The sequence below is a fragment of the Calonectris borealis genome, chromosome 1, assembly GCF_964195595.1.
Source record: "Calonectris borealis chromosome 1, bCalBor7.hap1.2, whole genome shotgun sequence".
NCBI lineage: Eukaryota > Metazoa > Chordata > Aves > Procellariiformes > Procellariidae > Calonectris > Calonectris borealis.
Window position 1 is genome coordinate 121311287 of NC_134312.1, and position 24093 is coordinate 121335379.

Here is a 24093-nt window from a genome sequence, read left to right on the forward strand (position 1 = left end):
GGAACAATTTAGGGTTCCCAAAGTATAATAAGCAGCATTTTGTTTCCATTGAAGTTGGACTTTCAGACAGTAGGATGAAGGATGTAAGAGGGGCTGTTCAAATTCTTCTTAGTTTTTTTTTCCGCCCAGAAAAACCAATGATGCCAAACTGAAAGACAACTCCCCAGTCAACTTCACATTTTAGCTGTGACAGTATGCAAGTTAAATGAATGGATCTTCTAATGAATTGTTCTGTACACATCTGCAACAACTCTCCTCCTTCTGGCTACTTTTAGTAGGCAAAATTTAGCAAAGTAATCGTTTCAAAGAACAGAATGGTTGTCTTTTGACCCTGAGCTGCGCTACATGCTCTGAGTTACTTTCAGACATGGCAATTTGTGTTAAGTGGGTTCTTAGTGTCATTGTTCCACTTATCAGAGATTACAGAGTGGAGGGGCATTGCTTCATAATCGACCTTGGGGATTGAGTTCCTATGACACCACTAGTTATTTCCTGAATGATATGTTCTTTGCCAAGAGTATCTGTATTGCTTATAAGTTTATCTAAATTTGAGTTCCTGTAATCAAGTACAGTCTGAACTCTAATAGGCTTCTGGTATTACTGTAATTTGGGGATGGCCAGTGTCCTTGTCATTTCCAAACAGCACTGTTCTTACATTCACTCACAGTCTCATGTTTTCGTCTAGAGTCTGATCATTTGAACTATTACACTTTGCACAGGAAGTCTAAAGATTTTCTTTGGAATTGCCCCCACCCCAACACTAACCACCTCCAAAGTCAGAAGCAGTTGTGGTTTTCATGAAAAATCATCTCCCTAAAGGTTTATTGGCCCCTCTGTCACTTTTTAACCTGCATATGTATTTTAAGCATCGTGCCCATGAAAATAAAAAGAAAAATCCAGACTTTCAAATCCTCTCTAAATTAATATTTGCTGAAAAGTTATATAACCATAACATCTATAATAGAAGTGATATACCTAACAGCTCTTTAGATCTATACCTGTCCTCTATCTCCCTACCGTAATTTTGCATACCTGCTGGATCAGCTGCTGGTATGCTGGATTTCTTCGTCTTTTTATGGGGGAAGACAGCAGACGAAGGTTTTGAAGAGATTTTATTCCCCTCTTTATCAGATTCCATCACCACCAAGCACATATCTGTGAAGAGGAAAAACAGTTCCTTTTTTTTACTTTCCAGACCGTTTGATTCTCTTACTCTGTGCTGAGGGCAATAACCATAGTCAGAAAGCTTTGCCCTATAGCAGGCCTGCAAAAAACTTCCTCATGTAAAATCCTAACCAGGACATTCTTATGCCTGAATCTCATACAACGTGCCTTTCATATTCTGGAATGTATAGCGAAAGGGCTGAACAGAGAAAGCAGGATGTACCTAAACAATATTTTTGAATACCTATATGCACACAAAAATATTTGAACAAGTTAAACTAAAGAGGAAAAAGATGAAACCTCTCAGTTAATACCAAACGGAAACATCTTAGAATTCAGAAACTTGTTAACCACATTGATTCAGCTGTAGCACTTAAGACTCTGCTTACCATCAAGATCAGCCATAAAGCATGCTGATGGCAATGGCCTCTCCCCAAGCCATTCGTCACCGTCAGCATAGCAGTAATACCATTTTGGGAGTACTCCCAACTCAAGATCAGAAATAAAATGCTCTTGCAATGCTAAAGGATCACGCCTTTTAGCTGTAGAAATGCAAAAGTAGAAGAAAACGAAGGGGCAGAGGAACAAAAGACTTCTGGCAATTCTAATTCAGATTCTAAAAAATCTGCTGCCCTTTGCCAATGCACAAGCAATCATGTGGAATGGCAGTTCACTCTTGAGCTTATCTTATTCTAGTGAGTCCCATGTAAGGCTGCATAAGATAAAAGTTTTTTTAGAACTGTATAACAGTTCTGAGCAAAACAAAACATTTTCACTACACCTGAAAAAGAATGGCTTCCTTAGCAAGTCTGCATATACGTTTAGATTTACACTGACACTTGAGTTCCTTTGTTCTTCTACCCAGAAGTGTTTTTGATGCAGCCACCAGTTCTTTAGTTAAGACCTATTTATCCAGGTTGTTCACTCTGAACAGGCTGAATCATCAACTAGGCCATCCGTTTTCAAAAACTCATATATCATGGTGAAGAATCTATGCTTTCTTCTTGTCGGGCAACCATGTATGCAGGTTAGCCTGACTCTAAAGGCTAACAAATTCAGGGTCAGAGCCTATTTGATAAACAGCACTGTCAACTACAACAGTAGGGGACTATCAGTCCCTATCAGGACTGGGCCCTTAGGAAGGAAAAAAGGCCCCCACACATACCATTGGCAATACTAGTGACCTGCTTCAGCACTGGCTTTTCCATTTTTTTGGCGTAAAAAGCTGCATACCACACTCGCAGCTCAGTTCCTGGTGGGATGTCCCGGGAGGTGGTGAAGTAAATATCATTGTCATGCTGGAAGGCAGTTAAGTTTTGATGCTCATATTCGGTGGCTGGTCGCACCATCATCATCCAGTTGCAATCATCTTCGTTTGAGGTGTCAAAATATACCAGGGGCCCATCCTTCTGGAACACCTGCCAAGCAAAATATGCATATAATAAAACTCCAGCAAATAATACAAAGTTAAGAAGGATTTTTATTTTCTGCTTTTGCAATGGCTTCCATTCAATGTACATCAGAGACAAAGCAAGCCTCAACACTTGCATCAAGCATGTTTCATGTATTGGTCACGTCTTCAGATGAGTAAGTCTGAGACAGACTACCCAGGACAGGATGGGAACAAACTGAATTTCTATCCTAAGAATTCTTGCTATAGCCATCTGTTTCTCACAAAATTTGAATGACTGAATACAGGAGAATGGATGGGAATCCAAACAGCACACTGTGAAACACCCATCAGCCCGCATCACATTTCTAAATGTTTACTTCTGAGTTAGGTATTACTGAAAACGTAAGACTGAATTCAATTTTTACTGTAGCATTTTTCCCATCAAAACTTGTCAAGAGAAGACTAAAACAAATGCAAGACAGAAAAAAAAAATTTATTCTGCGTGTTCCCTAAACCTAATGCATCTGTCACTCATTCAGCAAATACAATCAAATTGAAGAGACTCATTAAAACAACTGACATGAACTGCCATAGTCACTGTCCCTCTTGTATCATCACATGCAGAAAGTGAAAGACAAGCAGTTTTGCTGACTGTATCCTAGCTCTATCTCCTATAACGATGTTTACTTCAAATATGCAGAATGAGCCTTTAGTTTGGTTCTTCTGTATCTTGCCCAGAGAAGGTAGTCCGTTACAGGGCGTGCCTAAAAGATGTCCCAAATAACCCTCCTACATTTTTTTCCATAGTGGTAGATAGCATAAAATCATCATGGATAAAACTGACTCTGTTATTGCTTTTCATGTGCCGTGTCTTACCTTCAGAGGAAAAACCGATTCTTTTTCCAGCTTGGCAACTCTCTTCGATTCAAACGGGCCAAACTGTGTACGTTTCACTAGCTGAGTCAGAGCAAATACTCCTTCAGTCCCATCTTCCAATTGTCTTATCTCCAAATTAGAAGGCAGAGATGATCTAAGAATTGAAGAGAGAATTGAGAAAAAAACAATTACACATGGGACAAAACTGCAAGAATCCATGGAAGAAAGAAGTCAGCATCTATTTCTCCCATCTCCAGTGCCAGAAAACTTTTTTTCTGATTTCTACAAGGATTTATAAATAAGCAGAGAAGAACAAGTACCAGCAGCAGAGGAGGGCTGAGTCAGTGTTCACCTGAGAGAGCTTAACCACTCAGGGACCTGACAGGCTGCACGTGAGGGTGCTGACAGAGCAGTCCAATACCATAGTGACACTACTCTCTATCATCTTGGAAAGATCATGGGCACACCAGGGGAGGTGTCTGATGACTGGAGAAAGACAAATGTTGCACCCATCTTCAAAAAAGGCCAAAAGGATGACACAAGGAACTACAGGTTGGCTGGCCTCACTTCAGTCCCTGGGAAAATCATAGAACAAGACCTTTTGGGACGCGTTTAGGGGCACATGAGACGAAGGTGACTGGAACAATTACCAGGGATTGATTAAGGGCAACTCATGCCTCACAAACCATTTGCCTTCCAGGATAAAACGACCAGATTTGTGGATGATGGAAGAGCAGTGGATGTCTTTTCCCTTGGCTTTAGCAAGGCTTTCAACACTACCTCTGATGATATTCTTGTATCCAAGTTGGGATGTTATGGTCTGAATGGGTACATAACTACTAGAGTAAATAACTTGTTGGGTGGTCAGGCTTAGAGAGTCATGGTCAATGGTTCTTACTCCACCCGGAGGCCAGTAACAACTGGGGTACAGCAGTACCTGTCCTGTTTAACACCTTTATCAACGATCTAGAAGGGGCAATTGAGTGCACTCTCATCCAGTTTGCAGATCACACTAACTGAGGGGCACAGTCAATACATCTAAGGGCAGGATTGCCATCCAGAGGGACCTGGATAGCCTGGAGAGATACACCAACAGGAACCGTATGAAATTCCAAGGACAAATGCCAAGTCCTGCACCTGGGAAGGAAGAAGCCCTGGTGATGGTACTGGCTGGAGGAAAGACCCTAGGGGTGGTGGTAGGCAGCAAGCTGGACATGAGGCCATAGCATGTCCCAGCAGCAAAGAGGGCCAAACGCATCCTGAATGGTATGAACAGAAGTAGCCAACAGACTGAGGCAAGTGATTGTCCACCTCTGCTCTGCGCTTGCTAGATTCCAACTGCCTACTGCCTCCTGTTTTGGGCCCCCAGTACGGGAAAGACATTGACAAACTGGAGCGAGCTCGGGGGAGGACCACCAGGATGGTGAGGCCTAGAGCAATCACCCTGGAAGGAGAGGCTGGGGAAGCGGGGGCTTGATCAGCCTGGGGAAGAGATGGCTGTGGGGGCCCAAACAGCCGCCTGTGCACACCTACAGGGACATCACTGAGACGAAGGCGTCAGGCTCTTTGCAGGGGCGCATAGCAAGGGCAGAAGAGACAATATCCATAAAAAGGAAAAATGAGCAGTTCTGACTGGAATACCCTGAGACCTCTTCCAAAATGAATCATCCTATGACTCTACAGAAATTTGTTTTTGATCATGCTTATTTTAAAAAATAAGCTATATTCCTCCCCAAATTTTAAAACTTGCATACTTAGGCAGATCATAGCCCTTAAGATGAAAGCCTATGAATTTCCCTTCTGTCCTCTAGCCCCCTTATTACAAACATTAATCACAAGTCCTACTGTGCTCCCTTGCCTCTCTCATTTACTAAACAAGCTTCTGAGAAGAACTATATGTAGTAAATATTGTTACTACATATAATACACAGAGAATATCTTCCAAAATGACTGGAACCACCATATTGGTTTTACAGACACCAAACACAACCCTATTTTTTCAGCTCTGTGCTAACAGATGAAAAGCTAAAAATAATCAGCCAGGCTACTGACTACTATATAAAAGTTGACACTGGCAGATCCGTTTTCCTGTCTAGATGAAGAGAAATACAAAAAGATTGCAATCTTAGTGAGAAGCAAATGAATTGAAAAAATGCTTTAAGTTTTAATAACAGAATATGCAATGTTAAGAGACAGTGAAGTTCAGGAAACGTTTCTTAACGCTTCTTTTCTAACCATAAAGCATCCATTTTATCTTTTCAGTAGGACAGAGGAAACAAAGATCGCGTGGTTAAGCAACTAGACTGGTTTTTAAGAGATTCATATCCAGTTTGTGGTTAAACTTGCCCTCAACCTCAGACAACTCGCTCTTTCAGCTACTGTTCCCCAGATGTAAAATAAAGGCTGCGATTATATTTCTTCTTTCCCTTTCTTATCTTACCTGTTTTCAGCTGTAAACTCTTCAGGAAAATAAATAAATTTTTCTGTAACACGGCCATTTTTAAACTCTGCTTTCAAATCCACTATCCAGCAGCCAACACTTACACTAGGGAACACTTACGCATCTGCATGTCAGAAAAGTCTGAAAACCAGTGCATGCACCATATTTGCAAACGTTCACAGTTGGAACATCTGGACACTACAGCAATTCTGCACCGTACAAATAAATGAAAGCATTGAATTGCAAGGCAAAAAAAAGAAAAAAAAGATAAAAGGTAAGAAATAATAGTTTAACTTGTCATTGAATCTGCTTAGTATGGGCTAGAGACTTACCGCACTGCCCAGTTTCCATGTATAAGAAAAGCACCTCCATCACCAGTTTCTGTTATTCCTATGGGCATTTTGAAATTACCCTCAAGAACAAAGCACGTCTAGTGTCAGGACTGTTAAGACAGTAGTTAGTCCCAACTAACACTTGCTGCAGGAGTTCATCTGAGGCGGGTTTCCAGACACAGGAAGGCGGTGCCTGGCAGGAGCTGCAGGGAGCTTCCTTTCCTGGGAAGGCCCAGAAAAACAGCTATGGCTCGTGCACGCGTGCAGCCAACATACGCTGTGGGACACCAAGAGCATCCTGTCCAAGCAGAGAGGGGTCACAGCACCCGCGCAGCAGACCCAGCACATTCAGTATTTGTTACAAAATGATCCTGGGAATACACACTATGACCTACATAGCCACCATGTGTTAGACTTGCTGCCCACGTGCCCATGTTTTCTGTCCATGACTTCCCAAGAAGAAATATGGAAGCCCTAAGCACATTGTATAATACATAAAGCCATTTGAACTTTCTTCCCTTTTTGGATTTGTACTGCACTTTCACAATAGTTGTTTCTTTTCCTTAGCCTTACATTTTATACCTTAATATGAATTTTGCTGACAATGCCTGATTGCCTTTCTCTGTAAAAATCACTACTCAGTGTTGTTTTCTCCTAATTAGATTCAGGCTATTTGTTTCTTTTAGCAAGCATGAATATTTCTGCTGTGCTGTCACAGATTTTCTGACAGAAGATTACCTCTAATCTTTGTATTGTTGTAAAGAGTCACAACAATAACAACTTGTTTTGCTTCTCAGTGGAGAAACTACAGAGGTTATACCAAGCAGGAAGACACAACCATTCATATGAATGAGAAATCCTTACACACTTTTCTGAAACTAATACAGTACATCTGAGGAGGGGAAAAAGTTGCGGGTACTCGACCAAGACAGAAGTCATCACCCCATCTGGCATTATCTGACTTTTTGCCAGAAACTTCAGCAAAGAAGCCAAGTCCTGATGAACATCAAGTTATTTTTTGGCTTCAATTCAGTAGAGCATTAAAGCGTGTGCATCAATTTTTCTATTTAATCAAGGCCATGTGCTTTCCATAGATTGGGACTTCATTTTTCAGCTGTCAGTGTGACATTCATTAAACAGCAAATATGCTTTAGAGAACTAACATGGGTGTTGGGTTAGTCAGAACTAATACAAACGTTCCTTACCTTGCCCTGCTCAATACAAAGGAGTCTTTGACAGTCACCACTGGGCCCAGCTCAGGACACTCTGAATCATGGTACTGCCCACAGTCCTCACACCCTGCAAGGAAGCAGACAGCATACAGAAAGGTTGATGGAAAACACTTTTGTAAGACAGCTGCCGCCTTTTTTCAAATACAAAATCTAGCACCAGGCAAAATACATACGTATAGAGGCAGAGGTTTATTTATATTGCTTAAAAGAACATGTATAATTGAACATCAAGTTGATAGCTGGCACTTGTGTAGGTGAGATAACAACACCATGATCAGTACTATCAGAAGACAATTGTTTAAATTCTCTCTCAAAGGAAAATAATTGCCTTACATCCGCAGTAAATATTCTGCTTAAAGATGGCATTATTCTTCAGATAAAGTGCCATAACAACTAGCAGCTAAAGACAACCACATTACTACCTTCACCAGAACCCAGGCTTTTAGAAACAGCTTGCGTAGCGTGGTCTTTTTAGCGACAGGAGGCATAAGCCCAGTACCCCAGTAGCAGAACTGGCATGGGGCCTCAGCAGGGCTGTGGAAGCCCAGCTCTGCCCACAGCTGCACCTGGCCCACTCATGCTCCTCACCCACGGTGCAGGGAGAGATACCTCCAAGATACCTTCTGGTGCCTTTCCAAACAAGTCAGCTGGCTGTGCAATACACTTTGGCCACCTCTTAATTCACTGTCAGCTTACCTAAATTAACTTTTAGTTTAAGCAGCTGTAAATTACCCAGAACTGAATGGTTCCTAAGAAACAATTTTCACACCAGGATGACTGAGGCTTTCTAAAATAAGCCAACTTAACAGGATTTCAAATGCATGTATATTGCATCACTGTGAAAAATAGCTGTCAAACTGCCCTGCCTGGTCAGCTGCTGACGCAGCTTAAGAAGAGATCATCGCACAGGAGTTATATTCCTATAGTGTGATTTCCATCTGAGCTCCACACTCACAAGGGCAAGTCAGGTAAACCCAGTAAGGGTGCAAAGTAGAGGGTGGTTACACCTTGTTTGGGAAGAGAACAAGACAAAAGCCATTTCACTCCAGGGTATGCCCCCCCAGTAAAGCTACTCTTTACTCCTAACTGGAAAACTCTCCCTCCCAGTATTTGTCCCAGTGAACTAACAAAAGGATTTCTTCTAAGACATGGAAAAGGGATCCCAAACTACAATAACACAGCTCCACGTTGTTTTTTTCTTCTGTCAACAAAAACCGCTTAGCAGTGAAAATCCACATACATTTGACAAACGGCAGTACCAGCTCGTGAAACCCCCAAGCCTGGCCGCTGCTTCCTGTACAGCTGTTTGTGCTGCCTTCTGGTGAACCAAGGAATGAAACAACCAGCTTTTCCCATCAGTTTATTTTTCAGCTGAATGAATTTCCCAGTCCAGTTTGCTGTACAGCACCAGTTAGTTGTATCAGAGGAAAGGATCAGTGGGCAAGTGCTATCCACATAGCACCAGCATCAAAACTAAGCCTACAGCCAAATGGCCTCCCCTGTCCTGCGCTGTTTACCATACCACCACCCCCCTTAGGTGTGCCTGTAGCTCACACTCCACTTAATATTACTGAAATAATCTGGGCTAAATACAAATTTCCAAAACCAAAAGAGAGGGTGGAGGAGCCACAGACGAATGTGTAAACCAGACTGCTGAAAAGAACTGGATTATCATCCACAAAGGGTTGTTATAACCAATGGGGACAAGAAGGAATAGCTGGAGCGACAGCTTCTTAAACTGGCTTTGCTGCCAAAGGAAACGAAGCACTTAGTCATTCCCCTTATCTTTTGACTGCACCTAGGCACCCCTCACTTCTGCAAAGATAGCCACTGCACAGGTTCAACAAGGTGCAGACAGCACTGTCCAAAACTACATGCAGGAATAAGCTACACATTTCTCTCGATCCTTTGCAGATGAATGATCAAAGCAAGGGGAATATGATACTGACATTGTGTAGCATGTCTCTCAAAATCTAAGGGATGTCTTACAGTAGACATTCCGCAGGGCTGTTACACTCACCATATGCGACAATTTCAAGAGACTATGGCCACAAGAGAAATACAGAACTAAGCATGGGGATAAATGGTAAAATACCCTGGGGGAGTATATTCACAGACTTCTATAAAAAATTGTCCAAAACTCTCTTATGTCTATGAAATACATACTCAGTGACATTAAGTATGGGAGTGCACGATATCATTTATAACAACTCACTTTTTCAGAACATAAGCAGTCCCCATATCCCACGGGAAAAACTTATAGAGAGCACAAGAAAGCTCAAGAAATTCAATGACCACAGCCTCCACTGGAAGGGGGAAAATCATGTTGTGTGACACCTTCTATCTGTGCAATCAGGGAATGGTATCACATCACAACCCTTTTGCTATCCACTGGGGTCTTTTTATGAAGGGGAAGATAAGGTAACTTCACCACTGGTATCTGCAACTCAATAAAAATGCCTATTGAGTCAACACAATTTTTGAAGGAACCCTGGTGAATTTGTGGTGGAGGGAAAAGTGCAGCTTTCTTTCCGATATAGTTGCCGTAATGTTAATGTGCAGCTGTGGAGCCATCAAGGGTAAAAGACTGTGGATCCATACCACCAAAGACATATGGTCCATTCTGCTCTTCCCAGATGGGGAAGTTAACTTTTTTCCATGGTAACACCAGATCCTGCATGTCCAAGGTGGTGACAAAGGTTAGTATGGTGGCTGCAGGGTTAGTATGCCACTGGGAAACAAGCCTACTAGCCAAGCTCCATCAAGCATGGGACTCTGCCACCACACTCCCTGGGCACACCACCGCTGCAGCCTCTCTTCACGCGCCATGACCCCATGAGTCCAGATCCCAGGTCACAGAGCCCAGCCTGGCACACAGGGTTACAGAGAAGGCAGATCACAAAGCCGAGCTGCATGAAGCGCAGGCCTAGCCGCAGGGGCACAAGAAAACGCAGTGAATGCCATGAGTGAGACTTGTCAGGACAGTCGGTGCATCTCAGACTGGGCTTGTCCGGAAAGAATAACAAGCCTGCATCCTCCTCCTGTGGAGGTGCAGATCTTCAACTCAGGCTGGAGGTCAGAGCTCCCCACTGACGCCGCTGGTTGCTAAAGCTGGCTGTATAAACGAAGGGCTTAGACTAGCGCTAGGCCTTCAATCCCACTTACTTCAACCATGAAAAAGCTGTTCTGCTAACTCACATTCAGAGGTCCCTGTGTGTTTGCTAACAAAACCAGGATAATGTGTATGCTTAAAATTAGCACCATTCCCTCTACTCCTCCATAAGCTGTTTCAGCTTCCTTTACATAAATACTTTTCTAAATAAAAACTTAGTCTGTATTAGTCTTTAATTTCAAACATTCTGGGTAGACAAGTCACATCATGAGAAGTAAATAATTTTCCTTTCTAATACTTACAAATAAACATAGTCTCATCACTGCCATCTTCAGCCATTTTTTAAACCTGCCAAAATACAAAAGATGAAGTTAGTTCTCAATGACTTTTACTTTCCATATTATTGAAACATCCCTTTATGGAGTAATGATGCTGACTGACCCAGAGCATACCCAAACACATTACTGCCCCTGCAGGAGTATCAGTGGAAAGTTAAAGAAATTAAAGTTGCTAAAAATCCCCCAGTGACTGCTGTATCATTACATGTGTTGCTGAAATCACTACCAAGAAGCCTAAACGTCTGTAGGTTCATAGGCATTTCTCTCTGAGGCAATGCTGTCTCATGCCATTCCCCATCCCTCCTCTCGCCAACCTCCAGCCAACAACCTCCTGTATGTCCCTGCACCCCCTGCTATAAGCTTCTGTGGAGCCTCAAAACAAGCCTGGCCAGAGGACTAATCCAGGCCAGCAACCACCACTGCAGAAACAAGGCCCATCTGGTTCTGTGCAACATTTTATTGAATAGTAGGTTAAAAAAATTATTTCTGAAGGGCGGACTACTTATTTAATAAACACAATAATCTTAAGAACCTAAAAACTGCAGATATGATCACACATTTGTTCCAAAGGCAAAGGCATACTGTGGTAACAAGCATCAGAAAACCTGGGAAAACAAATCCTGTCTCTGTCATTGATCGTCCATGAAATGGTATATATTCACTTTTATAAATCAGTTTTGGCAGTACGTATTAAAAACTTGCATAAACACTATCTATTGCTCCTCAACGATGTCTAGACAACCTAAATTACGGTTGGCAAGCAGTCTGATTATGTATGGCTAAGATCACGACACAAGCAGGATCCAGAAGATCGTTTTCCCTTTTCCAACCATGAAAAGGCTCTCCTCTTCAAATAAGCAGTTTTCCCAATGCCCCTATGAGAGGCAAAGACCCAAGTCTAAAAGAGAATGAGGCTGCAGAAACAGCAAGCACATTGGTCAAGAAAAGAACAGGAAGGAGTAAGAGACTGAACCTGTGAGAGGGAGGAGGACAGGAGGAGAGGAAACATGACCAAAGATGCACCAAGCTAGCAGAGCCCTGTTCGAAAAAAGATGAAGCATTTGCTACTACAACAACAAAAGCCAAGCCGAAGATACGCACAAGCGCAGCTGTTACTCAGGATCAGCATAGGAGCAGGAGTCCCTGTTATGAGTTTACTCTTGAACACTGGTGCTTCATATGCTCTGCCTGGCTGGGCCCTGGAAATATGCCTCAGGCTGGAGCCCACAGCAGCAGCTGCTTCTGCGCAGGTACCGGTTCTACTGACTTCTCAGCATAAGTGAAGTCCCTGTCCTACACAAACCCTTTCACTGTTGCAGAAAGGACTCCATGCTTGCGCCAAGTCTGCTGCTAACGCCACGATGGCACCCCTGCATGCCAGGGAGCAATGTCTGATACGCAGCGGCCAGCTGCACCCATACTCCCCTCCGCCTCAAGCCTCCACCAGAAGCAGCGAACAGGTTCCTTCACCAATCCATAGGCTACTCCCAATTAGCAAAGGCCAGTCCATCACCACACGGAGGTGCGCTGTGTGGAAAGCCAGCACGTCAACTGATGGCAATACAAAGGGACACCTGGTCACTGGGGCTCTTTGTCACAGCAGGAGGGATCCTGCAGCTCAGTCATCTGGGCAACAGCCTAAAGAGGATTTTGGTCACCGAGCCTGGGCACCCTGGCAGTCCTCCACAGCCCATCCCAAGCACTGCCCTCCACCAAATGTCAACAGCACAATCCTCCTAACACCTGCTTCCCCCATAAGGGGCCAGCACTGCCCATCTCTGGCACAAGCTAGGCCTTCCTTGGCTATGGCTTTTGGGGACTAAACTCACTTAAACATTTATACAAAAGCCCAATGCTGAGCACGAGCAGCAATTCAGGGAATTTCGCAAAAGCTCTTTTCCTGAAAGCACTGTAAACAATGCAACAGGTATTTAGGGAAACCCACAGTATAATGGTTCAAAACAAGCCACAGAAAGCACATTGTAAGTTGATTTCAGAAATGGTTTGTTTTGCTTTTTAACCAAGATATTTTGTGGATGCTCTGCACTATTTCAAGAGGTGTACGTCCAGTTATTTTTAGTTTGTGTCCTGACAAGACTTCAATCCTAAATATGGCTGAATTAACAAATACTCTTCTTCGTCAATGGTTCAGATACACAGGGGGGACAGTGCAGCGAGACCAGCAATACTGCTGTGTGACCTGCTCGTCAAAGTCCTTCACCTTCTAGGACTTTCCTGTGTCGCATTCTTCACAAACAGCAGATTGATGACATGCAGCATTACAGAAGCAACGTCAGTGTTGTTCTAGGGGCCGTCAGATGAGAATAGCAGCAAAGGGGCGGAGAAATCGTAGTAGCATAAATGTTGTTCAAGGTGATGGGGAGAAACTGGAAAGGTCCCTCAGACATACCTCACGTAGTTGATAAGGGCACTACATCTCAGTCATTATCTGCATTAGCGTAATTTTCATTTTTATAGCAAGTACTTTCATTTTCCACATCGCAAAATTTCTGATTCATCATCCATCTTTCCTACGCTCAGCACAATGACCTGCTATGCTCTGAAATAAACAGGAACGGGTAACATTCTATGTGTCAAATAAACTTACACCTCAACACGCAGGTGCAAAAAGAGGACTACCTTGCATTAGTATTTGCACCTTGTTACAAATTCCTGCGTGCTTTCCCCCCCCCCCCGCTTCCTACTTTACAGGAAGCGTAGGAAAGGAACTGCACCAAACTGGGTTTAACAATTCTGCTTTGTAGACACATACTACTTCTCACCCATAGACTTCATAACTCCTCACAAATCTCAACTGTATTTCCCACGAGTTTTTGAAATAAATGACATTATGCCATCCGCTCCAGCTGGTAAACAGAGTCACAAAGTGCCACGCTAGCTCACATGATGGCACTGAAGACAGACTTTGGAGTTTTTTTACCCTCATCTGCTGTTGTTTTGGGCCATGTCTGATTTTTTTGCTTTTCAAGCATTTGTATCAGAAAAACATTCTATTAAGTCACTCATCCTACCACACATTATTATGTTATTCTCTTGCAGAGATAACCAACGCTTCTGGGAATTCTAGATATTTTTATATAAAACAGAGAGCAATCATTAAGCAGTGAATAATCAGGTGAAAAGCTACACAGAAGAAATTAGACCACAGGTACAAGGCCTAATTCTGACTGCAGAAAAAGAGCAGAAAACCAGAATTTTCTCCTTGTCTAATTAATTGAGTGACTTTGTGCCCTAGAATAGAGCACACGGCTAAGCACACAAACTCCAGCTGTGACACAGACCTCTGAACATTTTTGAAACTCGAGGGAACCCAGATGAAGACACTGAGGGGCTGCAGCGTCACAGGTATCTGCTTGCAGAGCATGACATGCAGCATTAGTGTCAGGGAACCACTTGAGCCATAAGCTATCAAAAAATGGTGTAAAAGCATACTTTCCCCTAGTAAAAAGTTGAAGAAAGAAGTCAGGCTCCAGTGGTAAGTTGAGTAATTTTGATCTTGTAAATGGATTTGAAAAAATAGGTAAGAAGAATTAAAAAATAAACCCAAACCCTAAAAATCTGTATTTGAATGTAATGACCAACAAAGCAAAATTAAAGTTTCCCTTTCTTATTTCTTCAGTTTTCCATTAAAGTTCTACAATGGGCTTCTACTAGTGTGAATAAATAACTTGAAAACACAAGCTGATGGGTACTGGAAATACATGGGTGCAAGCAGAATGCACTTAAAAATACCCTTTGTTTTCTTCTGATGGAAGTCTAATTTGTTCATGCTGCTGCCCACAGTAATCAGAAACTACCTGGCAGAGTATCTGGTAAACCACAGCGAGGCCTTGTATTTCTAGCAAATTACGACCATTCTATCAGCTACTGTCGAGAAGGGGAGCAATTTCAGTACCAGTTAGGGGGAGCACAGAGTAACAGAGCGGGTGCTGACTTTATGCCACCTGCCCCTTCCAACATTTCCCACGATCAGTGTTCACCCTGAATATTCACACCCACGACAGGGTGAATGAAGTATACGCAAAGTTTAATGAACGTGAGCAGAAAACGAGCGTATTGCAGAAAAAACGTCTCTACGAAGCACTGCAGACTGGGGCTTTCATCCTTTCGTCTTGCAACCGACACACCGCACCTTCTTCCAGAAGGCACGCATCTGGAGAGCCAGGGCAGGGGAAGGATAGAGCCGCCAGCCAGCGGGTCAGCCGTCGGCCCCGTCGCCGGTAAGGGCCAGTTCCCACAGTCGGTTACCAGACCTGCCTCCTCCTCCCACCCGCTTCCCTTTGGATCCCGCCCTCACACCTGGAAGCAGCCCCCCACCCCCCGCCCCGCCGAGGCGGATCAGTGCCCCGCCGAGGCGCTCCCCCGCTCTCACAGCCAGCGGGCTCGGCAGCTGCCGGCACGGGGCGCCCCGCGGCAACCGCTGCCCCTCGACCCGGCTGCCGGCGGGGAAACGCCGCTGCCGGCGGCGCCAGCCCCAACGCGGCCGTTTCCCTCACAGGGCCCGCGCCCTCCCCGCACCAACGGTTTTACCGGCCGAGCCCCGCCTGTGGGGACAGACCCCACCCCCCCGCCGTTACACAGCCCCAGCGCATCGCCCCCGAGCCGCCGCCGCCCGCGCCGCCGCGGGGGCTGCCCCAGCCCGCCTGACACACCGCCCCGGCGGGGCCGGCGCCCGGCAGCGCGGCGAGGCGCAGCCGGGCGGCGGGGCCGGAGCCTCCCGGCGCCGCGGAGTGTGTGGGTGGGTGTGTGTGCGTGTGCGGGGGTAGGTGAGGGCGGGATGAGGCCTCGGCGCGGCCCCGCGCCCGCCGCGGGCACGGCCGGCGCTGAGCGGCGGGACCGCCCCGCAGCCACCAGGAGCCCGGCGGGCGGCGGGGCCCGGCCCGAGATCCGGGAGCGGCTCCGCCGGGTTTTGCCTCGGACCCGCCTCGCCCCCCTCCCTTCTGCCCTCCCTCCGCGCGCCGCGGCGCGGCCGCTGTAACAAAGAACAGGCGGCATGGAGGCAGCGGCGGCGGAGGAGGAGGCGGCGGCGGGGCCGCAGCCGCCGCCGCCCCGGGAGCCGTCGCCACCGCCCCCGCCTCGGCCCCGCGCGTCCTGGGGAGCGGCGGGGCGGCGAGAGGAGGCGCGGCGGGCTGGGCCGCGCGGGCCAGGAGTGGGGCGGCGGAGCGGGGGTCCCGCGTGGAAGATCCCGCGCGTGGGCCGGGGAGGGGGGCGGGGGCGGCGGGCGGGAGCGCGGGGAACCGGCGTTACCTGCCTGGGGAATGGCCAGACCCGGATCGGATCCGGACTCCGGGTTCCGATCCGCTCCGGAAACCACGCGCCACCGGAAGCCGGCGGTGCCGGCCGCAAAGCACGGCGGGAAATGTAGTCCACCGGCGGCGGGGAGGGCCGCACGGCGCGGCCCGCCGCCGTTAGCGGGGGACGGCGGCGGCGCTGTCCCTCTCCCGGCGCCCTCATGGCCCTGGCTCGCCCCTGTCAGGGCAGCGGTCTGCCCGGCGGCGGCCGGACCTTCAGCACCGCGTCGCTGGGGTCCCCCCAGCCGGGCCCGTTCCCGGCGGGTGTAACACCTGTGCGAGGGGCGGGCGCCCCCGCGGGGCCGGCTCCCCCGTACCGCCCTCCGCGCTGCCGGCGCGGCACTTCGGCCCTGGGCTGGGCGGGAGGAGGAGGGTCGCTGAACTTGGCTTAGCGCCCGTGTTGTACAAGCTGGGTTTTCCCCTTTTCCTCCTGGACAGGGTCGGCCGCGAGGTAGGAGTCCCACAGGCAGCCCGTCCAAAGGCGTTAAGGGTCCATAGGAACTCCGCATCAGGCCCGTAGCAGGCTGCAGGCCCTGTGGTTTTTCCCCAGTTAAGCCCTGAACAAGTACCCGAGTACTGGTCTCCTCTGCAGCCAAGCCTCGTTGCAGCTAACGAGTTCAGCGCTCGCAAGTCTCATCAGCCCGGCATTACCAGGATGTTATCGGGGCCCGGGCCTGTTGTGCTCGATGGCAAAGAGCCTGGCCACACATACCGTTCAGGAACAACCAGCGATGCCTATTTTTTTATGTAATGGGCTACCATCGAGACCTGGCGCCCAGCAAACAAAGGATGTGGACTTGGTGCCCTCCTCAGCTCAAGGGGTTTTAAACCCCCAGTTTGGGTTACTGCGGTGCTCGCCCCTCTCCCAGCTGAAAGATGCGCTGTGCAGCCAAGGACACCCCTTCAGAGGCAGAGGCGAGGGCCAAGAAGTGCTTATGCTTTTTGTATTCAAGCAAGACGCCCCAACTTTTTCCTCTGGTAAGAAGTGTCGCCTACAATAAAGTCCCCCCAAAACCTCATGCGGTCTCCCTGCTGCTGTGGTGTTACTGGCCAGTCTTCACAGTAAGAGCACCCCTGAAGCTTCAAAGACGACGGAAAGCAGGCGCCAGCTCTGTCCTCTCCAGGGGATGTGCTCTTCTCACGGCTACGTCTTTAACAGCTGGCTAAGGCCAGGCCCTTTCTCGCTTCTCACCTTACCCATCCCGCGTCCCCTTCTCCACAACTACCCAGTTTCAAGAGGGTTGTGTAGACAGTATTGTGACTCCCTTCTTCGTAAGTGCTTGGGTAAACTGAAACAATGCAGCATTTGAATTTTGAAAATGTTGCTTCTTGGCAAAACAGTGTTAATTTAAGGAGGGGGAACTGTTTATTCTTTAAAAATGACTTACCAGAAGTTTTAAATGAGCACAGGAGAAGTAAGGGGACTTTTTCAAGGATCTAACTGCACGTGCAGGTCATTTGCTTTTTCAAAGGCCGAAATTGACTGGCCTGTAATTTTGTATAGTCTGCTTTTACTTATTTTCCCTGTACATCTCAGTGCATATTCACATTCACAATGCTGTCTTTGGGCCTCCGCCTAGGTTTCTCCACCATCCAGTGCACAAGGGTGGTTATCCTACTTGCAGTGCATTCACTTTGTCAGAATAAGTATTAACTAATTCAGAAGAGTTATCTGTATGTTCCCTAGCTGAAGCAGTCTGGAATTACAATGCACGGTGCCAGACCTAGTGCTGCGACATCCATTCCTGCTCTTGCTGATAGGTCTTGTCACTTCTGCTAGCGTACACGAATGGCATCACACAAGTTAAAAAACCTCACCCAAGGTTAGAGCAGGAAGCAAAAGTAAGAAGGTTTGTTGGGAGACTATTAGGAAATTTCAGCTAAGCACTTCAAGAATATTAAATAAACAGGCACAGAAATGTGGGCAGTAACTCCCAGTAAGGTAATACACAATTTCCTTGCAAAAGAAGGTACAGCACTCACTTTGGGAAGGGAAATAAAAACACTATCGTGGCTATTTTCATGTGAACGCCTATTTTTGGTGTTTTTTGTCATGCCCCCCCCCGTCTGGTAGGGCTTTGTGGCAGCATTAATTTAGAACATAACTTTTTCAGTAAAACGATCGCAAGAGAATCTTATTCCCAGGCTGTGCTCATTTTAGTACTCATGTCTTCTATATAGGATCTAGGCCCTAACACTCCTCCCCCTTTGCCCTCAAAATTACAAATGGTTTCAGGATAATACAACATAACTGAGAGAAAAAATAACAAGTAACTACAATGAATTCCACAATTCCTTCTTGCATTAGATTCCCACCGAGTCCATGTTTCAGGCAACTTCCCAAGGAACAAGAAGGAGCTACGTGATATGGCCGGGGTTATCAGAAACAACCCACAGTGTCAGCACAGCGTAGGTGGAGAACTCTGCTCCTGAATAAACAGGTAAATGGACTGTGTAAGCAACAGGTCAAATTAGTGAAGGAGAGTAGAAAACCATCTGTTACGCTTGGCTGACTAGGTATGTACACACTAGACAGAGACACAGAGACAATTGGCTTTTATTGTATGTACAGCAGTAGTTATTTCTTTAAAAAATCCTCTTCTCGGGCTTTTTAGTGATATAACAAATCTGTACATCACAGACTTCTTAATTGCACCAACTTAATTTTGTGTACACACAGAAAAAAGAAGAAAAAAACCCACCACAGAAGAAGTGACTATCACGAATGCTAGAAAAAAATGGTTTACCCCACCTGGAATATCAGAGCATAATACATTATTGGGAAATACACAGTTATAGTTTTGGAAAGACAGACCCATCCTTCCCAGCTATTTTCACACCATGCCAGCACCTTGCATAGTAACAGTTTGGGTATCCTAAGTGAAGTATTATTCACCCTTAACTTAATCATCCTTGTTACATAGTTCATTTGAGTTGTTTGTCACCAAGGCTGTGGCTTAGCAATGTACAGAAGCATATGCTGACTTTAAACACATGAATAAATCCACTTAGGTCCTGTGGAGGTCAAAGCATGAGGTCAGCTGTTCCCACTCACACCAGGAATGTCTTAGCCTGGAGCTACGGTATACTTAATTCTGCACCAGGATAAGCACTTATCACAAACTTCAGCAATAAATTAAAATGAAAAAGCCATGCCTCTCCCACCTTGTATAGAGCTATTGCTCCTTGTAACACCTAGAGCTACCAGAGCTAAAAAAGATGTTAAAACAAGAGCAAGACTCTTATTTTCCTTCCCCATACGCATTTGGTAGCATTTTATGTAGTCGACTTCACTTTTTCCTATGATACGTTGCATACCAAGAACACCAAAACTTTACAAGAAATACACAGCAGAAAGCTTTCACTTGAAAACCACCTAGAACCAGCAAGGAGATGCAGTACCAAGAAATGCTGTAAAATTCCACTGATCCTCAAAACTGGCCAGACACCTCAAAAAAAGCAGCACTGGAAGCCAAGTCCTCTCAAGAGCCAGACAGTAACTACAGGTCTCTATGACCTGGAGCCCCAACCTCTCCCCCAAAGAAAGGGCAGGGGAAAAAGAAAATCTAAAGAAAGCATAAGAATAAAGCCCAGTATTTATGCCTGCACAGTTTACGACCTGTCCATTAAGTCGAAAGGTAGTTTGCCAAAGGTAGTTCGCTTTTTAAATGAATATGAACTTTTTTCTACTACAGCATTCCTTCTCCTTCCTGCTGCCTAAGATTCACAAGTTTCATATATAGTTAGGAGTGAAATGACTATCATTTCTTCCTGGGATGAACTGGATATGAAATACTAGTGACCTAGGGATAAAGGACCCCCTCCTCTTTGAAGTGACTTTAAAAGTGATCTCAGTCACTTTAAGAAAGTTACCTAGCTTGTATTCGCACTTGAGATATTAGGTAGTTTTATTGCTTTAATCTACAAAAAGAAATTTAACTCTTGTACTACTTACTAGGTCAGAATTTGCACTAAAGCCAAGGCAAATCTTGGTTAGGTAAGGATGCAGGTTGTCTCCATCAAGGCAAATGACAAGCTAAAATGCCATAAAGCAATACAAACCACAAATACAGATTAAGAAGTTTCAATTATGGGCAGAAAAATTCTTTAGAAAGGAAAAGCAAGCCTTCATCTCTTAGCCCTCATAAAATAAATACCATGCCTTCTTTGCTGTACAGAACATCCAGAAACACAAAAGTATAAGAAAGGGGCAAAAAGGAAGAAAGATTTCAGAGGTTGTTTCCAAGCTATTGTTCCGAAGTAATTAAATTGGAAGACAGAAAACAAAAAGTTTTCAGTGTAATATCATGCAGAGATTTGCTCTACTGTTCAAATGTGTAGTTATTAAAATTATGAAGATTGTGAAACATGAAAGAGCAAAATGATTCCCTCAGCATCCTTCACACAACTGCAGAAGAAATATGCAACGCCTGACAGGATATGTTGCAGTGTTAGTTATGCCAGTTTACAAATCCAGTCTTCCTGACCCAAACCTGTAGTATAGCTCCCACCGGTTGTCAGAACCCAACTCACACTGACCTAAATACTAGTACACAAAAAATGTACGTACTCAGATCTCCTGATCTTAAATGACAACCTAATTGTCTCAGAAGGTGGGAATGGGATTCAATATTATGTGCCTTTGGGGCTGTCACAACTGAGCAACTCAATTCTCTCTTTGTGTTTAGTACTTTAGCTTGTTTTTACAACAGGACATAAATTATTTGTAGGAGTAGGAAGAGGTGAGGAACACACCAGCCAGGTATGGAGGTCAAACATCAAACCAAATGATGTTTATTTTCTTGAGGAGTGAAGGCAATTAAAAAACAAGATTCCCTTTTTTACCCCAAATGCCTTGCTTTCCTCATCTTAAGAATTCATTCTCTCTCAATATATGTGAGCCCAAAACTTCACAAGTTTGCAGTATAGAATGTTCTCATTCCCACCATCAAGACATGCATTTAGGCACTCACCAAGACCTTAAGAAAGAGGAACCAAAAAATGACTTCAGTGTGTATCTGTTCTTTGGGGTAGCTACAAGCAAACCCTACTCCTGTATTCTGCAAGTTATTCAGAATACGTGTTATTTCCACCCCGTTTTACAGTACATGATAAAGCTTCTGTAAATTGAAGTCCCAGCTCGGTAATTTAAGCAGACTTCAAGTAGTGTTACGTGCTCCCTTTACATTCCCAATTCCACAGCTCTTCCCTTTTAGTGTAAGGGGGTGCTACCCATGGAGCTCAGTCTCACTTTGATTTCTTGAACTCCGTGACCAGTTGTGGTTTTCTCCTTCAGCAAACAAGACTGAACATTTAAAACATGGCAGGGATTTGACTCCCCACCCTGCCCCATCATGGAAAGAGCTCCTAGTAAAGTCAAGGGAAAAAGCGTATGTTGAGAGAACATAACATCAGGTTTTTAAATGCTCGTATCATGAACCGCTGTAAAACAAATGAAGAAACCTAACTTCTACTTTGTATTAAATTAACAATAAACAAAAGTGTTCAAGCACATTCAAGCTGGACAAGCCTGTATTACTGAACTGGGATTTCTAAGCACGTTACAGCTCTAGAAGACTCATTTGTAACCAATTTTCAAAATATTAAATATTATCAGAATATTAAAATGCCTTCAAGTGTTTTCATAATAAGCAGCATGCTTAAACATACAACTATTTGATAGTCTGGACTGCCATACTACCACAGTGATTTTAGGAGGTTACACACAAACAGTATTTTTAAACAGTAGGCTCAGTTAAAAGATTTTGACAGTTCATGTCTTCTAATATTTTCTTGGTAAAAAAGAAACCAAAACCCCTCTACTTTTATATTCTTTGTAAAAGTACTTACCAAAGAATCTAGAGTCCATCAGAAGTTTTGAAATGTGTTTCTGTTCTTCAGTGACTTTCTATCTTTGAAGAATGGTTTAAGTTGAAAGCCCAAATATCTGCCAAAGGGTTGGATGTCTTTTACGGGGAGGAAACAAGGGGGGGAAAATCACTGTTGGCAAAGCAGGCACAAATCTATCATCCATTCATGTCAGTAATTTAGATGGAATGGATGTTTTTCTTGGCTAAGGAGAACAGGCTTGGTCCTTTGTCCTCAGTAGGAATGTAGATGATGGAAAAGTACAGGTATGCACGAAAGATGGTACCTGTGAAACACTGACTGACATTTTACTCTTCTTAATAGCCAAAACAAGAACTATGCCTTTACTTTCATCAGTTTTTCCTTTTAATTTAAAGGAGCCAGCTGCAATATTTAATGAGGCAAAAAAGTAAAAAACCTCACCCAACCAACCACTCATCACACGACAACACTGGTACATCTAGAAACTGAAAGACGACTAAGGGAACTATTATTTTTTAAAAAGCTCTCTTCACAACTGTGTTTTCTAAGAACTCAGTAAGTGTCTGGCAAGTAAAACAAGCTGTCTAATGAAAAGCATTATAGGGTTAAATATGCTCTATTCATCACTTATTGCTCCTAGCTTTGCATTTGATATGATGGTTAATATACTTGTCTAACAAGTACTTGGAAGAAGGAATTAGAGCCCCTAAGATAGGTTTTTGCATTAGCAACGCAGCTTCTCACACAGGGAAGAAAAGCTACATATAAGAATTTGTAAATGTTTTGTTTGCGAGTAGACTCAAGTAGAATTTAAAAAAAGTTCTGTTTTTTAAAGCATAACTTATGCACAGAACATTAAACAATATGCTAGTATAAGTATTTGCATAATTTATTGATTTATGGCTAATATAAAGGCATCTCTCCACCTACATGGACTGAGCAGTTATTACAGCAGGCTACAGTTATTACAGTAGACTATCTTAATCAGCACTTTAGTTCTGCTTCTGAAAACTTACCCGTTTCCAAATTACAATACAAACTGGATCTGGGTCTCTCTTTTCCCTTTCAGCCTGACTAGAAAAACAAGTTGAGATTTGCGTTGCTACTATTCCAGGCTGCTGTAAGGAAGCACAGTGGTACCTTCTCTCTTCATAGCGGTTCAGTCATATAGCAGTTCTTAGCTCCCTGTTAATGTAAACTAGGCGCTTACATGCAGGTCATTCCCACCTGCACCATTCCCCATCCTCCCTCATCTTCTACAATAAACCATATGGTCCTCCAAAAGCTGTCATGATACAATTAGTGCTGCTTGTATTTGGAGGAGCAACTTTATCATCAGAGAGAAAAAGCGTTCTGGAAAAATAAACAAAAAAGACAAGCTTTCTGTTTATTCCTGGACCACTGTATTAGTGAACATCATTTTATGCAAGTCATCAGCCGTATTTGTATTCTCTAGTACTGCTCTGTAAACAAATGGTCAACTGATGTGCAAGTATCCCATCAGAGAGTGTTCAGTCTTATACGTATGGTTCTGCCGAAGCACCATTCAGTTTGTTCTTGCTTTTGTTTTTGGAAAGGAGCTTTCTGTTCAGAATACGTGAAAGTGTGCCTCCCTTCTTGCGCGTTTCCTCTGACAGTGGCTGCTGCAGGTAGACAAGATCATTGTGCGATTGACTCATTCCTGGATCCTTCTGATGATGTCGTCGGCGGAAGAAGAGCTTCGCGCTTTTTTTCAAAATCCCACCTGTGGAAGCAAACAGCAGAGGTGCAGGACACTTTAAACAGAACAGGCTGCTTTCTTCTTGGAGCTCAGCTTTAACTGTAACTGCAGCACGACTGAAAAAAGCTTTGGTCTTAACATTTCCAGTTTAAGCATCACCCTGGTAACTATTCAAACAATATTAGAAAGCTAAGAGCGTGGTGAATCTAAAGCAAGAATATTGATGGTTTGTAACCTAGAGGCCATAATAGTATGAGTTCCATCTTGGAACAAGTGATTTCAGATGCTGGCAAATGCGAGCAGTCGTCGTGCTTTCAGCCAGAG

General features: G+C 44.6%; 2 protein-coding genes across 8 annotated transcripts in view; both read right to left on the reverse strand.

Annotated features, from left to right (window-relative positions):
- Positions 1-16237, reverse strand: part of PRDM15 (PR/SET domain 15) — a 44328-nt gene extending 28091 nt beyond the window's left edge. For 4 of the 6 annotated variants that reach the window (XM_075172999.1, XM_075172988.1, XM_075172978.1 and 1 more), the window contains exons 1-6: positions 16160-16237; positions 10852-10897; positions 7411-7504; positions 3434-3587; positions 2330-2582; positions 1033-1155 (exon numbers count right to left, since the gene is read on the reverse strand). In XM_075172999.1, coding sequence (XP_075029100.1) covers positions 1033-1155; positions 2330-2582; positions 3434-3587; positions 7411-7504; positions 10852-10888 — 661 coding nt within the window. In that variant the 5' untranslated portion in view covers positions 10889-10897; positions 16160-16237. Of the gene's footprint in view, positions 1-1032; positions 1156-2329; positions 2583-3433; positions 3588-7410; positions 7505-10851; positions 10898-16155 lie in introns of those variants that run through there. The other 2 variants (XM_075172962.1, XM_075173008.1) reach the window with 2 other exon arrangements.
- A 2501-nt stretch (positions 16238-18738) lies between these two features.
- The window catches only part of C2CD2 (C2 calcium dependent domain containing 2), a 42502-nt gene continuing 37147 nt past the window's right edge, over positions 18739-24093 (reverse strand). For both annotated transcript variants that reach the window (XM_075173023.1, XM_075173034.1), the window contains exon 14: positions 18739-23793. In XM_075173023.1, the coding sequence (XP_075029124.1) occupies positions 23567-23793 (227 nt within the window). In that variant the 3' untranslated portion in view covers positions 18739-23566. The remainder of the gene's footprint in view (positions 23794-24093) is intronic.